Here is a 16,979-nt window from a genome sequence, read left to right on the forward strand (position 1 = left end):
TTGATGTTCACGATATTTAACATTTTTCTAGTGCCACTGCATGGATGCAGCGCTGCACGGCGGGGGTAAGTCCCTGCCCCCCCCAAAGGAGCTTACGTTCTAAGCAGATACCTGAGCCATTGGGAGGGAAACTGGCTTGCCCTGGGTCAACAAGATGTGTTGGTGGCAGAAGTGGGATCTGAACCCTGCTTTTCCCTCCCATTGCTGTAACCACAGAGAGCCAATCCACTTCCCCTCCTGCACACCCCAGATAACTGGAAACCCAAGCCAGCCTCCCTTGCACGCCGACAAAGAAACGCGCTGGGCTTAGATCTCGTCGTTAATGTGTTACGCGGCCCGGAAAGAACGCTGCGCAGCTCTCCCTTGTTGTAGCTCCGGGAAACCCCGTCCGCCCGGCTAAGAAAATATTTTTTTTTTTTTTTTTTAATAAGCTTGTACGAAGCTGCCTCTGTGCGAATGCCAGCATTTTTATCTCTGTCCAATCTCAGTCTCAGCTCTTGTCATCGTCAATCGAGGACATTAAGGGAGGGTGCAAGAACACCCATCCGGAGGAAACGTGTGACGCTGGCCCAGATCTGTCATGTCCCTTTTTATTAATGGGTTTGCGCTCGCTCTCTGTTTTTTGTTTTTTTTTTAGGAGGAGAAGAGAAAGTGTCCCAACTTATTGGGAAGGGGGTATCTCCCCCCTCCATCCTCAACCTTGACCCTCAGCCAGCAGCTGCTCTTGGCTGTGCCGCCCGCTGAGGTCATCTCAAAAGTAGGAAGCGCCGACCCTTTCTCTCTGCAAGCCTGAGGCTCTGTACGTTTTGAAAGGAGCACGGGTGCTTCTTATCAGATCCAGACTGTTTTGTTGGTTTTTACGAATCGGTACTCCTGGGTAACGCATTTTGTAGGCGGTCGAGAGTCTGGCTCAAAAGTCGGATTAAACAAAGTTAATTTCAGTTCGTTGCCCAGGGGGTGAGCAACCACAGGGCACCAGATGCCCAGGCTGAAGAGGAAACTGCTGTGGTGGCACTCCATCTGCCCCCTTCCCAGCTCTCCGCTCCTGCCTATGGGCAACAAAACCTTAAATCCGGCCCTGTCCTTACTGTCTCCTCAGCCCTCCCTTCCATTACAAATGAAGTGCCAGGCTGGGTCAAACCAAAGCTCTGCCTCCTAACCAGGGATAAGCAGTGGCTTCCCCTGATCTACATGAACTAACAGTGATTCATGGACCTTTCCTCCAGGAACTCATCCAAACCCTTTTAAAACCCAGCTACACTTAACTGAAATTGTGACAGGAAGGCGGCCATCTTGGTTTCTGAGATGCTCCAAGGGCAGCTATCTTTGGCTTCTCAAGAGCCTGAAACTCCCGGTGATAGCGCAGTGCTGAGAGCTGGAGCAGGCAGCTGTAGGTGTCAAAGACAGGGTGAGAGATGCAGCACTACTACCACCCGATTTCTTTTGGGGGCAGCGACTGATGTGGACGAGGCTGAAGTCCACAGCTGCTGCTGAGAAGCCTGAAGCTCCAACACGCCACGGGATGCTGTAAGAGATTCCTCTGGTGCTGCTGCCGGTGACAGGGAGCGTCTGCTTCCACCTGCCTTGAGGCAACACGGTTTTGTTCACAGAGACATTTAGCCAAGGCAGCCAGTGAGCAGCAGCAGCTTCTTGGGTGAAGGGATAACAGGAGCTCTGCCTGGAATGGACCTGAGGAGAGGGCCTCAAAACAGAGATTAAAAGGAGGAGGGGAACAGCAGGAAACGATGAACAGAGACCCCCTCCGGGCAGCAGGGCCGGCGCGTCGCCTAGGGCGGCAGCTGTTGGTGGGCGGCAAAGAGCAGCCATGCGGGGGCCCGCACCACTCATGGCCGAGAGGAGTAGAGACTCGGCGGGCCGCGAGCAGCGCTTCCGTTTGTGTGCGCGTACGAGAGGGGGGGGGGGCCGGGCACCTAATACCCTTGCACCGACCCCCGTCGCATTTAACACCTACAAGGGTGTGAAATAGGACAACCAGGGATAGGTTTTTGTGAGCTTTTTACCTGTAGTGGCCCCCGTACGGAAAAAGGCAACATCCTCGCAAAACCCGCAAAGACGGCATGGATTTTTTTTCTTTTTTTTTTTGTAATTTTAATTTTGTTTTATTTCAAAATATTTCTTTATTGTTCATAGTAAAGCCATTTCCATTTGCAAAAAAAACCCCACAGTCAGATACAGCTGTGCATAATAAGCTCTTCGAACCCTCTCTCCCCCTCCCTCCGTCCCCCAGTACTGTAAACTCGCAGGGGCTCTGTGCCCCCCCTCCCCCCCCCCCCCCACTGATATACACTGGAAAACCAGGAAGGTGCTTATAATCATTTGCTCTCCAGGCCAGAAGCAGCATCCCGGCCCGGACGGGATTAATGCAGCAGATACACGCAAATTACTTGCTTCGTCCGCTTCGCTTGGGTCAGAGCCTCGCCCTTTTCAGGAGAATCTTTTAATGCTGATAAAAGTTTTCAGGAGAGATCCTACTCCTTTTTTAGCAGTTCCCGCAGCTCTGAGGGTGTAGCTGTGCTGTTCGTCGTCGAGTGAAAAAAAATATATATATATCGCACCGCTGCAGGCACACAGCACGGACAGGCGAAGAGCAGATCTACATCTGAGGCCCATGCGAAGCATGAATGCAGCACGGACGGCCAATCCACATCGGAGGCCCCCTGCAGGCCTCGCACCGACATAGGGATCAGGCTGCTGTTATAGGATGATTTCTCTCTGTATAACGGGGTTTGTGATTTCATTTCGAATCCCCACCCTCCCCTGGCTGGGGAGAGGAAGGCTGAGAGGTCTCTGTCCTGGGTGAGGGTGAGAGGCCCCTCCCTCCTTCCTGTCTGATATGTCTCATTACCCTACCGTCCACCTTTCTCAGTCTTGGTTGGTTTTGGTTTTTTTTTCCTCCTCCTCCTCCTCAGTCTTCCCGGTGCCTTTGCAGGGCTGCGGCGTTCCGAGGCCGTAATTTCATCTCGGTGAAGGGAATGGAAAACTCAAAACCTTTCCAGTTATACCAGTTTATACCCTGCAGGGACATATGGGGGGGGTGGTAGAAAAGGAGATAAAATCAGTGTATTGACAGATTAAAGTTATAAGTTACAAATAAATACATTCAGATTACAAATCCGGAAGGGGGTGAGAAGATCCGTGCCAAAGGTTTCTCGCAGCGAAAAACATCTGCTGTGAAACAGAGAGAGTCTGTCACAGGACCGAGTGTTCCTCTGAAGGGAGCTTCTCCTGTAACACTGGGGACTCTGTCACAGGATAGATTGTTCCTCTGAAGGGAGCTTCTCCTGTAACACTGGGGACTCTGCCACAGGGCTGAGTGTTCCTCTGAAGGGAGCTTCTCCTGTAACACTGGGGACTCTGTCACAGTATCGAGTGTCCTCTGAAGGGAGCTTCTCCTGTAACACTGGGGACTCTGCCACAGGACCGAGTGTTCCTCTGAAGGGAGCTTCTCCTGTAACACTGGGGACTCTGCCACAGGACCGAGTGTTCCTCTGAAGGGAGCTTCTCCTGTAACACCGGGGACTTTGCCACAGGACCGAGTGTTCCTCTGAAGGGAGCTTCTCCTGTAACACTGGGGACTCTGTCACAGGGCTGAGTGTTCCTCTGAAGGGAACTTCTCCTGTAACACTGGGGACTCTGTCACAGGGCTGAGCGTTCCTCTGAAGGGAGCTTCTCCTGTAACACTGGGGACTCTGTCACAGGATAGAGTGTTCCTCTGAAGGGAGCTTCTCCTGTAACACTGGGGACTCTGCCACAGGGCTGAGTGTTCCTCTGAAGGGAGCTTCTCCTGTAACACTGGGGACTCTGTCACAGGATAGAGTGTTCCTCTGAAGGGAGCTTCTCCTGTAACACTGGGGACTCTGCCACAGGGCTGAGCGTTCCTCTGAAGGGAGCTTCTCCTGTAACACTGGGGACTCTGTCACAGGACCGAGTGTTCCTCTGAAGGGAGCTTCTCCTGTAACACTGGGGACTCTGTCACAGGGCTGAGCGTTCCTCTGAAGGGAGCTTCTCCTGTAACACTGGGGTCTCTGTCACAGGATAGAGTGTTCCTCTGAAGGGAGCTTCTCCTGTAACACTGGGGACTCTGTCACAGGATAGAGTGTTCCTCTGAAGGGAACTTCTCCTGTAACACTGGGGACTCTGTCACAGGGCTGAGCGTTCCTCTGAAGGGAGCTTCTCCTGTAACACTGGGGACTCTGTCACAGGATAGAGTGTTCCTCTGAAGGGAACTTCTCCTGTAACACTGGGGACTCTGTCACAGGGCTGAGCGTTCCTCTGAAGGGAGCTTCTCCTGTAACACTGGGGACTCTGTCACAGGATCAAGTGTTCCTATGAAGGGAGCTTCTCCTGTAACACTGGGGACTCTGTCACAGTATCGAGTGTCCTCTGAAGGGAGCTTCTCCTGTAACACTGGGGACTCTGTCACAGGATCAAGTGTTCCTATGAAGGGAGCTTCTCCTGTAACACTGGGGACTCTGAAACAGCACTGAGTGTTCTTGCGATAGATCCTGTAACAAACTACGTTCTCCCAGAGGACTGAGTGCTCCCATGGCAGCTCTTGTAATGCTGGGGACTCTGTCAGCGGCCGAATGTGTTTTTTGTTTGGTTTTTTTTTTTTTGCGGCAGCTTTGCCTGGAACCCCCACGTCACAGGACTTGAGTGGTTTTTGGGGCTCCCTGGCACGCCCCCTCCCTCACCTGATGGTCCTTGGTGTTGCTGTACATCCCGTTCAGGTTGGAGTAATGACAGTTGCGGTACCACCAGGCCCCGCGGTACGAGACGGCGCAGGGCAGGATCTGCCGGTTGTAGTCCCGGTCCCGGGTGGAGAAAACGCTCCCGCTGTGGTAACTTAGGGAATCTCCTGCTCAGAGAGAGGGAGAGAGAGAGGGAGAACAAGCCCCAAGGTGAGAGAGAGAGGGAGCAAGGAACGAGGAGAGGGAACACCCAGGGTCAAAACTAGCAGGGAGTGGTCTCTCTCTGCCATTGGGTGGCACTGCCCCTTTTCAAGACCGTGCTGCTGTCCCTTATCCCGGCTATCTGCTGCCGTCCCCGGGGATCCCTCAGGCCCTCCCCTCCCAGCGCTCTCATTGCGGTCTCTGAGGCCGCTACCCCTTGAGTTTCCCCCCCCCCCCCCCCCCCCGCTCTGTTTCTCACTGGGGGGGCCTACCTGCGGTGCCGCTATATCTCCCCAGCCGCAGCCGGTAATATTTGGATTCCGGTTCCACGCGGAAGTGGTCATAGACGGCGTAGACGGATTCGTTGTTCGTGCGCAGGTCGACGCGAAGCTCGTACACGCCCTGAGAGGTCAAGCGATGCAGGTTGTTGTTGCCTGGAACATGGGGAGGTGAGTGTTAAACCCAGCTCACGAGCAACACCGCCGGTCCTGAGAGCTCATCTCCAAGCACTGAGGGGGTTTAAAGGTGCAGGAGGTACAGAGCCTGTCAAACTCTAAGGCACTGGGGATGGGAGGGCTGAGGGGATGGGCACAAGGATACAGAGCCTCTCACCTCTAGGGCACTGGGGATGGGAGGGTACAGGGGTACAGAGCCTGTCACCTCTAGGGCACTGGGGACGGGAGGGCTCAGGGGATGGGCACAGGGATACAGAGCCTGTCACCTCTAGGGCACTGGGGACGGGAGGGCTCAGGGGATGGGCACAGGGATACAGAGCCTCTCACCTCTAGGGCACTGGGGACGGGAGTGCTCAGGGGATGGGCACAGGGACACAGAGCCTGTCACCTCTAGAGCACTGGGGACGGGAGGGCTCAGGGGATGGGCACAGGGATACAGAGCCTGTCACCTCTAGGGCACTGGGGACGGGAGGGCTCAGGGGATGGGCACAGGGATACAGAGCCTGTCACCTCTAGGGCACTGGGGACGGGAGGGCTCAGGGGATGGGCACAGGGATACAGAGCCTCTCACCTCTAGGGCACTGGGGATGGGAGTGCTCAGGGGATGGGCACAGGGATACAGAGCCTGTCACCTCTAGAGCACTGGGGACGGGAGGGCTCAGGGGATGGTCACAGGGATACAGAGCCTGTCACCTCTAGGGCACTGGGGACGGGAGGGCTCAGGGGATGGGCACAGGGATACAGAGCCTGTCACCTCTAGAGCACTGGGGACGGGAGGGCTCAGGGGATGGTCACAGGGATACAGAGCCTGTCACCTCTAGGGCACTGGGGACGGGAGGGCTGAGGGGATGGGCACAGGGATACAGAGCCTCTCACCTCTAGGGCCCTGGGGACGGGAGGGCTCAGGGGATGGGCACAGGGATACAGAGCCTGTCACCTCTAGGGCACTGGGGACGGGAGGGCTCAGGGGATGGGCACAGGGACATAGAGCCTCTCACCTCTAGGGGACGGGAGGGCTCAGGGGATGGATGCAAAGTCTTTCAGCCCAGAAGGGAGAGGATTTGGGAAGGAGAGAGAAGGCGGTAGGGTTTGCACCTTACCCCAGGCCAGCTGAACAGACGTTTCCCTCAGGGCATAGCAGGGATGTGAGGTTCTGACATTAATCAGTCCGAACTACGTCTCCCTGCATGCAATGGGGCAAAGCCAGGATTTGCCTGACCCCGGGGAAGGGGATGAGGGTTGAGATGGAAAAGCTTAGGAGGAAAAGGGAGCGGGCAGAGCCCCCCCTTTCGCTCACCGAGCCAGAACTCCTGGGTCAGGTTGCCGAAGCCGGCTGCGTACTCATCCCAGTCTCGCCAGAAATCCGTCTTCCCGTTCATCCGCCGCTGGAAAACCTTCCCAATGACCCCAGGCAAACACAGGCATTAGGAGGTGGGAAGGGGATGGGGGTGGTTATTACTGCACAGTCTCCACCAATTAACTGCCCCCCCCCCCTCCCGTGACAGGAGTGTGATAAGGGCAGGTCAAAACCCCCCCCCCCCACCACCAGAGGGGGGGAGAGGCTAAATCTTTCCGTCCCGTCCCCCCCCCGCAGATGGCGCCTGATCCTTAGGCACAGTTTGAGCCAGTCCTGGTTTTTCTCTGCCCCTCCCCATTGCATGCTGGGACTGGTAGTTCCCACTCTACATGGGAGGAAGTGATAACAAATGGGACAAGTTGGTGGCTTCCCTTCCCCCTCCCACTATTTTCCCCATCTTGCACCAGGCAATGCTGTAAACCCTCTTCCCTCCCCCCCCTCCCCCCCCCTTAACCTGGGGTCACCACCTTACCCCAGGTCGACCAGAGAGAAGGGCTGATCCTGGTCTTCATTTTGCCTCCTCGCATGCAGAGCGTTGTAGATCTGAGATGTCCCTCCCGTGTCCCCATAAGGGAATCGGAGCGTGCGCCTCCGGCGGCGTCACGCGCTGAAGGTGAACTTTATCCCTAGGAGGATCAGAACTACGCTACCCCTGCATGCAATGGGGGGACTCCAGAGCCTGAATCTGCCTATTCCCTGCACCTGGCGTGAGGCAGCCACCCCCCGCCACGACCCGTAACCCCCCACCACCACCACCGCTGCTGCTTGTACTCACGAGCCAGCCTCCCCCGTCCGTCTCCACGTCGCAGAAAACCTTCAGCGGCTGCTTCCGCTCTCCTGCCAGGAAGATGGTGGCCGGCCCGGAGCGGGCGATACCGTTCAGCTGCTCCTCCGCACAGTCCCGAGGAAAGGGGTACCTCAGCCACCCTGCAGCGGATGGGGGAAGGGAGGGGGCTGCTGGTAATGCCGGTAACAGGGGGGAGGGGGCAGAGGAAGAGACGCAAGGCAGGAAGGCGAGAACCTCCCCTCGGAGCAGGGTGCGCACCTTTCACCCCGTCTACGGGGGGGGGGGGGGCGAGGGGGTGAAAAGGTGGCCGAGCCGAGGGGGTTCCCTTAATGACCGCACTCGGGCGCATCCCCCCCCTGCAGGGGAGCTGGACCACCAGGGGGATATCCAGGAGCCGTGGTACCTCGTCCCCACTCCCCCTCCCCGTACCTGTGGTGAACCAGGTGCTGGTAGGTGCTGTTCTGACGTCCCCCCTCAGCGCCTGCAGGCGGGCCTGGTACCGGGTGGACGAGAAGAGATCCGTAAGCTCGTGGGAGGTGGCCGAGGCGGGCAGCTTGACCTCCTGAAACGTGAAGAGAAAATGACACCGGCTGGAGAGAGAGAGAGCGAGAGGGTGGGGAGCGAAGGAAGAGGGGGAGATGAGGAGAGACGTGGGGGTGAGAAAAAAAAAGAGAGAGAGGGCCATAAGGACTGACAGACGGAAAGAGAGAGCAGGACAGAGGGATGCTTGCATTTATTTATTTATTTATTTAAATCTTTTCTATACCGTGGTTAAGAAGGATCCGTCACAACGGTTTACAACAGGGCACATAAAGTAAGGATGCTGAGATATATTAATTTACACAGGTGCAGGAATGATTCGGTAGATAGTTTTCTCAATGATATAATTGGTTGTGATACAATACTGTCCAGGAATTATCAGTTTAAAAACAATTCTAACTTTATAAGTGTCAACTTTTCTCTTCTGGTGAAGAGCGAGAAGGTAGAGTAAAAACAGATAGAACTATCGCTACACACCTTATTTTTTCATATCTCTCACTTCGCCTGCCTCACTGTTTCCCCCTTCTCTGTTTGGTAGGCTTGCTTGAATAGCCAGGTTTTTAAGCCTTTTCTGAAGGTTTTGTTGTCTCTTTGCAGCCTTAACTCTAGTGGCATGGTGTTCCACAGTGTGGGTCCTGCCAAGGATAGTGCTCTCTCTCTCACTTGAGTTAGTCTTGCTGTCTTAATTGATGGGATAGTAAGGAGTGCTTTATTTGCTGATCTTAGGTTTCTGTTTGGAACGTGTACGGGGAGGGCTGTGTTAAGCCATTCCGCTTTTTCGTTATGTATTAATTTATGTAAGATGCAAAGTGTTTTGTATTGTATTCTCTGCTCAACAGGTAACCAGTGTAACTCAGCTAGGGTTTCGGTGATGTGGTCTCTCTTGTTTTTACCGGTCAAAATTCTTGCAGCAGTGTTTTGTAAAATTTGTAGTGGTCTGAGTGAGGTGTATGGTAAGCCTAGTAGTAGCGCATTGCAGTAGTCGGTGCTTGCAAAAATCAATGCTTGTAGGACTGAACGAAAGTTCTTTGGCGTTAGAAGTGGTTTGAGTCTTCTGAGTACCATAAGTTTAGCGTATCCTTCTCTAACTTTTAAGGATATATGTTGTTTTAAGCTTAATTCGGAGTCAATTATAACTCCTAGGTTCCGTACTTTCTCCGCTAGCTCAATCTTTTGGTTGTTTTTGAGTGTAATAGTGTTTTGAATGATCTCTGTCTTTTTGCGTTCCAGATGTAGGAATTCTGTTTTCTCTGTTGATTACTAGCTCCATTTGGTTTAGTAATTGTTTTATGATGTCAAGGTACATGTTAGCGATATTTAATGTTTTTTCAATAGTTTCATCTATGGGAAGTATTAGCTGTATATCATCAGCGTATATATAGTCTGTTATGTCCAGCCCGGCTAGTAGATGGCATAAAGGTAACAGGTATATGTTAAAGAGTGTAGCAGATAGAGCTGACCCCTGTGGTACTCCAGTTTGTAGGTGTATTTTTTCTGACATTACGTCTTTGATTTGAACTTGGAAATATCTGTTACTTAGATATGATCTGAACCATTTTATAGTTATGTTACTCAATCCTATTTCCTCTAGTCTATTTAAAAGTATGTCGTGATTTACGGTGTCAAATGCTGCTGATAAGTCCAGCATCACTAAAATATAGTGTTTGCCATTGTCAAAACCTCTCATGATGTTGTTTGTTAGTGCTAGCAGTAATATTTCTGTACTATAGTGTTTTCTAAAGCCATGTGGTGATGGATACAAGATGTTGTTGTTCTCTAAGTGCTCCGCTAGTTGCTTTTGTATAGTTTTTTTCGATTAATTTGGCAATTAGTGGTAGGTTTGATATAGGTCTGTAATTGCTCAGATTGAGCGGGTCGGTGTTCTTTTTTTTTTTTTTTTTTAAATTGGTTTAACAATTGCCCCTTTTAGATTATCTGGAATGATTCCTTCCTCTAGCGAGAGATTCACTATCTTTGTTAATGTTGGGGATACTGTATTGGCTACTTTTTTTTATTTCAGTGGTTGGTATTGTCACATGGATGAGGGGCGGGGTTTAGTTTTCTTAGCTTAGACTCAATTTCTATTTCAGATACCATATCAAATGTCTTCCATTGTTCAACGTCTCTCTTTTTTTCATTTTGATTTCCTGTTTTGTTGTATCTGGAATTTTTGTGTTTAGATTTTTTGATCTTGTCACTGAAAAAGTTGGCTATTTCATTACATTTATTTACTGGTAGGTTTAGTGGGGAGTTGGATTTGTCATTAGTGAGATCTCTTACAATGGAAAATAAGGTTCTAGGGTTGTTAGCATATTTCTCTATTTTAGTGTCGTAGAACTGTTTTTTTGCATTGAGAATTATTTGTTTGTAAAAGGCTCTGTGTTTTCTGTACTTGCTTAGGTTATGGGTGTTTTTATTTTTTCTCCATTCTTTTTCAGGTTCCTTTTGACTTCTTTTATTTTTTCATTGTGCCAGGAGTTTGTTTGTTTTAGGTTCTTTGACGTTGATGTATCTTGTTGGGTTTATCTCCTCGGCTAGGTTATTGGTTGCTTGCATCCATGTTGTGGCTGCGGAGCAGCAGTTGGAGTAGTCTAATTTTGTTAGCTTTTCTTCTAACTTGTCTTTTAGTAATTCAGAATTATAGGGTGGTCGATTTATTTAAATTTACTGGGCTTACTTTTTTTCTTGTGTTAGAGGTTCAATGAATTTCAGGTTGGATTTTATGAGGAAGTGATCCGACCAGGGGATGGGTGTGTAGTCGCTTTTCAAGTGTTCTAAGTGAGTGTGGTTAATGAATGAGATGTCAAGAGAGTGACCTGCTTTGTGCGTGGGTTTGTCGGTTGTTAGAGTGAAACCTAGTGCGGTCATAAAGTCCTATAGTGTTTGGCAGGTGTTGGATAATGGCTTGGATGGATGGCCGGGAGAGTGTGGGGTGGATATTAAGTGCACGGACGCCTGCAGGTTGAATAATTGGACATCGGGGAGCTGGATGGACGGGCAGACACACACACACACACACACACACACACACACACACACACGCGCGCACAGGGAACAGGCAGAGGGAGCCGGGAGCGAATCTGAGCGTCCCCTTCCCCACCTTCAGTTCCCCGGAGGGCGTCTCCTCGTACGTCAGGACGTAGGCCGAGGGCGTGGCCCGTGGGGCTGTCCAGGAGAGCACCGCCCCGCGGGGAGTCACTCCGCTGGCCACCAGATCCCTGGGGGCATCGGCGCCTGGAGACGGAGAGAGAGACAGACAAAAGTCAGCCGGAGAGATGACGCCGAATCTCCTCCGGACGCACGCCACGGGGGGGGGGGCCCAGCGAGACAGACGGGGGGGGAGGAGAGAGGCGGCAGGAACGGCATTGATGGCCGATTGGGGGGGGGGTCAATACAGACCAGTGGTGAAGGCGGTGCTGGCCGGGGAGCTGCTCTTGGAGCCTCTGGTGCTGTGAACCTGGACCTCGTACTCCGTATCCACGCTCAGGCCGCTGAGCGGCAGACTGGACTTGTCCTCGGAAACGGTTTCGGTGATTGTCGGAGCTGCAGGGGGGGTTTAAGAAAGGAGGGAGATGAAAGGCGGAGGGGGGGGAGGGGTCGGCCCCCCCTTCCCTCCCCGCCCTGCCCTGCCCCCAGCTCACCGTTCTCCGCTCCGTAGGCGACGACGTAGGCGTCCACGGCGGCCAGGGCCGGCCTCCAGAGCAGAAGAGCCGAGGAGTCGCTGACGTTCACGGCCCGGAGGTCGGTGGGCCCGTCGGCGACTGGAAGAGGAAAGGGACGGGGGGGGGGGGGGGGGGTTAGACGCTGTTCGCCGTGCAAGGCGAGGCTCGAGGGCCCGAGCGCGCACACCCCGGAAGGGGAGGTGGTGCACACGATGGAGACGGTAAAATGCAAATCGAGGGGGTGCAACAAGACGGCAACCCTTTTTTTTTTTTTTTTTAGGGGGGGGGGGAGGAAAGGAAGGTTTAGAAGAAGAGGTGCGGATGAAAGGGAGCAGGACTCAGAAACACGGCGGCCCCTTCCACGCCGACTGCTCAACTCTACGGTCCCTGCCAGTCCCCCCCCCCTCAGAGATCCCCCTGCGTTCATCCCAGGCATCGTTCTCGCCTCCGCCACCTCCACGGGGGAGGCCGCTCCACGCATCCACCGCCCTGCTCTGTAAAGAAATATCACCTGAGATCACTCCCGAGCTGCCCCCTTTGCCCCTCATCCCACGACCCCCCTGGTTCCAGAGCCTCCTCTACCCCCCCTTGAAAGAGGCTCAGCTCCTGGGCGTCCCCTCTCGTATCTCCCCCTACCTCGCCTTTCCTCCGGGGACGTGCGCGCTCAGATCTCTGATCTGCCCCCCTCGCTGGCCATTTCAGTAGCCTCCCAGGGGGAAGGGGGGGTGGACCTGGGTGCGGGGTCACTGCGCTTTCTCTGCTCGCCATTACCTGTGGTAAGGAAGCCCATGAGGGGTTCGCTCTCCTCGAAGCCGCGCAGCGCCATCACGATGACTTCGTAGCGTGCCCCGGGGATCAGGCCCGTGATGGCGGTCGTGGTCTTCCTGCCTTCCACGTTGATGCTCTGAGGTTCCCCTAGGGAAAAAAAACAAAACAAAACACAAGGACACGAAGACGCTAGAAATGAGGGAGAGGGAGGGAGGTCACGCCCCGAGCGGCGAGCGAAGGGCTCGCGGGGACCCTCCTAACCAGGGTCTCCCCCAGGAGTGCCAGGTCACAAGCAGCCGTAAGAACCCAGGCCCGGCTCGGCCTCTCCCCGCCCCAGAGTGCGGAGGCGCGGAGACGGTCGTTCCCCTCCCCCCCCCCCCCCCGACGCCGTCGCGCTCTCTTACCTCCATGGGCTAGCTGGAAGGAGACCTTGAACCTGTCCACGGAGGCCAGCGGCGGCCTCCAGCTCACTGCGGCGGAGGTCTCCGTGATGTCGCTGAACTCCAGGTCGCGGGGGGCCTCCAGCTCTGCCGGGGGAAAGGATGCGTGGCTTTAGAGAGAGAGAGCTCACCACGGGGGAAGGAGGAGACAGACGTGCAGCCGGCGGCTGAGGGAACGGAGGGCCCCGGCGCCCACGGGTAACATTCTGCGCGCGTGTTCCCCTCTCCTACGCGCCGGGAGAGCGCCTCCCACCTGGGGCCGCCTCCTCCCGTCTCCGATGGGGTCAAGAAGCAAGAAATAGCTGCAGGATTCCGACCCCCTCCTCTCCCTGTCCTGGGCTGGGGTCCTTGGATTTTGTGCGAGAGGAGCAGATGAGATTCCTCAGCTGGGCTGGCCCCCCACCCCCCCCCCCTGCTTCCTTCTGCATGAAATCACAGACCTGGCGGGGAGGGGCTGCGGGCTGGAGCGAAGATCCTTCTGAGGGCCCGGGGAAGACAGGAAGGGGGTATCAAAAGGGAGGCAAGGTGGGGGTGAAAAGTGAGTCGCCCACAGAGCCGGGGACTGGAAATGAGGCACAGGGGGATAAAGGGACTCACGCCGAGGTCAGTGACAGAGCCGGGGATTAGAACTGAGGTATAAGGAGATAAAGGGACTCACGCCGAGGTCACACACACAGAATCAGTGACAGAGCCGGGGACTGGAAGTGAGGCACAGGGGGATAAAGGGACTCACACCGAGGTCACACACACAGAGCAAACAGCAGAGCCGGGGATTAGAACTGAGGTATAAGGAGATAAAGGGACTCACGCCGAGGTAACACACAGAGTGGGCGGCAGAGCCGGGGATTAGGAATGAGGCACGAGGTGATAACCCCCCCCCCTATTCACCCCGAGGTCACACATGTGGACGGTCAGCCCGGTGTGCTTTGACCTCGAAAGGATTTTGACACGTGCCCAGTCGCGCTGTGAGCTTTTCGGCGCTCGGGGACACGAGCAAACGCCTGAGTTGCAAGTGCCGCTGTTTTCTTATTACACCCACAGGATGCCCCGGGACCCTGGACTGCAGTAACTCCTTCCTTCCCGCTGTTGAAAGTTCAGGGAAGTCGTGGGACACCGGGATGTCGTCGGGCATCGCACAAGTCGCCTCACCTTTGGACAGTGCATCATGGGAGTCTGACTCCTGGTCACGTGACGCTTGTCTGACCAATCATAATGCACAATCCCTCTCAGGCTTTTTTTTTTTAATTAAAAATTTTTTTTTTTTAATTTTTAAATTTTTTTAAATTTTTTTTTAGTTTTGCATTCCATAAAGGATCTCACTTACCCACTCGGCTAGTTCGGCCGACGGTGCTGAGGTTGGCTCTCGCCTGGCCCGCCTGGACGCCGTAGAGGGTGAAGCTGTACTCCGTGTTGGGCTGCAGGCCCCCCAGCGGTGCTTTCCGGAGGTCCCCGGCCACCACGGCCTCTGTCTCTGGGGTGGCGCCGGTGGAGACCCTGTAGCGGATGAGGAAGTTCTCGAAGGCCCCGTCGGGGGCATCCCAGGACAGCTGGAGGGCGTGGGATCCGACCTCCGAGATGTGCAGGTCATCGAGCAGGGCGGCCGGCTGGCCGATGGCCTCTGGATAGGCTGCAGGGGGTGAAGGGAGAGAAGAGAGAGCATTTGGGGGTTTTTTTGGGGGGGGGGGGTGCTCTCTCTTGGAAACAAGTCGACTGCAAAAAAAAAAAATACGCGCGTTGAGGAATAAAGAATAGAGAAGGGGGAGAGAGAGAGAGAGCGTGCAACTTAGAGAGGGAGGGAAAAGTGCTTCGTAACACTATGCTGGCACACTAAGGGGGGGTCACTACTGGCTCACAAGGAAGAGCCCCATCCTAGCCTGGACCCCCCCTTGTCCTCAGCTCTCCTGGCTTTACAGCTTCCAGCCATGCGTCAAAGCCCCAAGACCGGGGCAGCCGAGCGAGGGCCTGAAAAACACAGGGCTCGCCAAGCCAAGGCGATGGCCACCACGACCGGCCTCCCCCCCTCCCCCGGTGTTACCTGTGGTGGCCTCCGCTGACTGGGGCCTACCGCGCCTGTCCCCAGCGATGCCGTAGAGGCTAAACCTGTATCTGCCGGAAGGCAGGGGGGGCCTGCCACGGCGCTAGAGCGCTGCTGCCCGTCGACGGGGACCTCGCGGGTCCCGCCCTCCACCTCCTCGTACCGAACCACAGAGGAGTCGAAATCCCCGCCCCTGGACCGTCCAGGAGAGCCGGGAGGGAGTCCTTGGTGACCTCTGAGATGGAGAGGGCCGCCCCCCCCCCCCCAAGCCGGGGTGCGGGTTTCGCAGGCGACGCTGGAACGAAGCAATAGAGAGAAACTTGCCTCTCGCCGCCCGGGGCAGGCCCTCAGAACCGACGGGGGAAAGCTTAAATCCCAAAAGGATCTTGGGAGGCATGAACAGACGTGAGATTTCGGAAGAAACGGGCCGACGTGAAAAGAAGAGAGAACTCGAGTCCTGGAATGTGGAGAGAGGCTCGGCGGTACCTGTGGTGCCACCGGCGGATACGGGCGGGCCGCGCCGGTCTGCTAGGATGCCGTAAAGGTTGAACGTGTACTTCTCGCTGGGTTTCAGGCCCAGGATGGTGGCGTTGCTGGCGGAGCCGTCCACGGGCACCTCCTGCGGCTCCCCGTCTGCGTCCCTGTACTGGATCAGGAAGGAGTCGAAGGCCCCGCCCTGCACGGTCCAGGAGAGCCGGAGGGAGCTGGCGGTGACCTCGGAGACGGCGAGGCCCCCCAGTCGGGGCCACCCGGGCGTGCTTTTCTCCGGCGATACTGGAATAGAGAGGGTAGGAGGAGAGGGGGGTTAGATCATGGACGGCCACCTCCTAACTTAAACGGTAAAGACGGATTCCTACGGGCAAGAAGAAGATGCCCCCCGGGGCAGATGAAAAAATATTCATTAAAATAAACTAAAGGGACACCAGGCCAGACACCTCCTGTTGGTTCATGTCTTGCCTGATGTCAAGAAAGGCCAACGCTATCTCCCCCCCCCCCCCCTCGAAAAAAAATGAAATGAGAATTTCGCAGTCGGCAGTACCTGTGGAGGCCTCAATGGAAACCGGCTTGGAGCGAGCGTTTCCAGAAATGCCGTGGAGGTAGAACTTGACCTTCCTGCCAGGGGTGAGGCCCGCAACAGTGACGGAGCGTTCGTCCCCGGCGACCGGAACCTTCTGGGCCCTGCCCTGGGCATCCCTGTAGAGCAGGAGGAAAGAGTCGAAGCGCCCGCCGTGGGCCGTCCAGGAGAGCCGGAGGGAGTCCTCGGTGATCTCGGAGACAGAGAGGTCCCCCAGCCGGGGCTGCTGGTCAGACGTTTCCTTCGGTGACGCTGGAAGGACGCAACAGAGAATGAGTAATACTCTTGTATGGGATGGAAGAGGTTTTTTGGGGTTGTTTTTTTTTTTTGACAGGACCTGTGTGCATTCTTGGTGGTCAAATCACCTTTCACCCCCTTCTCTCAATCCTAGGACAGCAATTCCGGAGATGGTTACAGCTGGCCAGTCTGAGTCCTGTGACACTAAACATGTAAAGTGCCGAAGCACTAGACAGCAGATGGTAAAAAATTAAAAAGGAGGAAAGAGGACAAGAGCTGGAGAGACTGAATAAGAGAGATGGAGTGATAGGTGGAAGCCAGAGAGAGAGGAAAAGAGATGAAGAGAGATTTAGCCGGAAAGGGGGCGGCCTGAGAAGGCAAGAAATCCTGTTGATGTCTCTCAGCCCTGTGTTCTAAACTAGAAGTACTCCCATCCCTATAAACAAGGTCTTAGGCCCCCTCCTTAGAGGAGGACGCGCTTGATAAGTTGTGGACTCAGAGCGCACTCTCTATACAGCCTCATCTGGAGACAGACACCCCACCCCACCGAGTGCAGCAGCCTTCAATGGGAACCTCCCCAAGGCGGTCCCGGGTGACGGCAGCTCTTCCAAAGATACCCTAAGCTGCAAGGCATCCAGAGGGCAAGCAACCAATGCATCATAGTTTAGTTTTTATGATATGTAATTTTATAAGACTGTGTATAATGTTTT

At 54.8% G+C, this 16,979-nt stretch overlaps 1 protein-coding gene across 1 annotated transcript in view; it reads right to left on the bottom strand.

The window, feature by feature from the left end:
- Window positions 1–2,833: 2,833 nt before the first annotated feature.
- LOC115081464 (tenascin-X-like) overlaps window positions 2,834–16,979 on the bottom strand; it is a 94,838-nt gene continuing 80,692 nt past the window's right edge. Inside the window, 14 exon segments of the mRNA XM_029585938.1 lie at window positions 2,834–3,034; window positions 4,716–4,879; window positions 5,186–5,347; window positions 6,666–6,762; window positions 7,501–7,652; window positions 7,942–8,074; window positions 11,153–11,286; window positions 11,452–11,595; window positions 11,694–11,813; window positions 12,486–12,629; window positions 12,887–13,009; window positions 14,247–14,549; window positions 15,444–15,731; window positions 15,997–16,284. Of these exon segments, the coding sequence (XP_029441798.1) occupies window positions 2,927–3,034; window positions 4,716–4,879; window positions 5,186–5,347; window positions 6,666–6,762; window positions 7,501–7,652; window positions 7,942–8,074; window positions 11,153–11,286; window positions 11,452–11,595; window positions 11,694–11,813; window positions 12,486–12,629; window positions 12,887–13,009; window positions 14,247–14,549; window positions 15,444–15,731; window positions 15,997–16,284 (2,360 nt within the window). The 3' untranslated portion in view covers window positions 2,834–2,926.

This window comes from Rhinatrema bivittatum, unplaced genomic scaffold (genome assembly GCF_901001135.1).
Source record: "Rhinatrema bivittatum unplaced genomic scaffold, aRhiBiv1.1, whole genome shotgun sequence".
NCBI lineage: Eukaryota > Metazoa > Chordata > Amphibia > Gymnophiona > Rhinatrematidae > Rhinatrema > Rhinatrema bivittatum.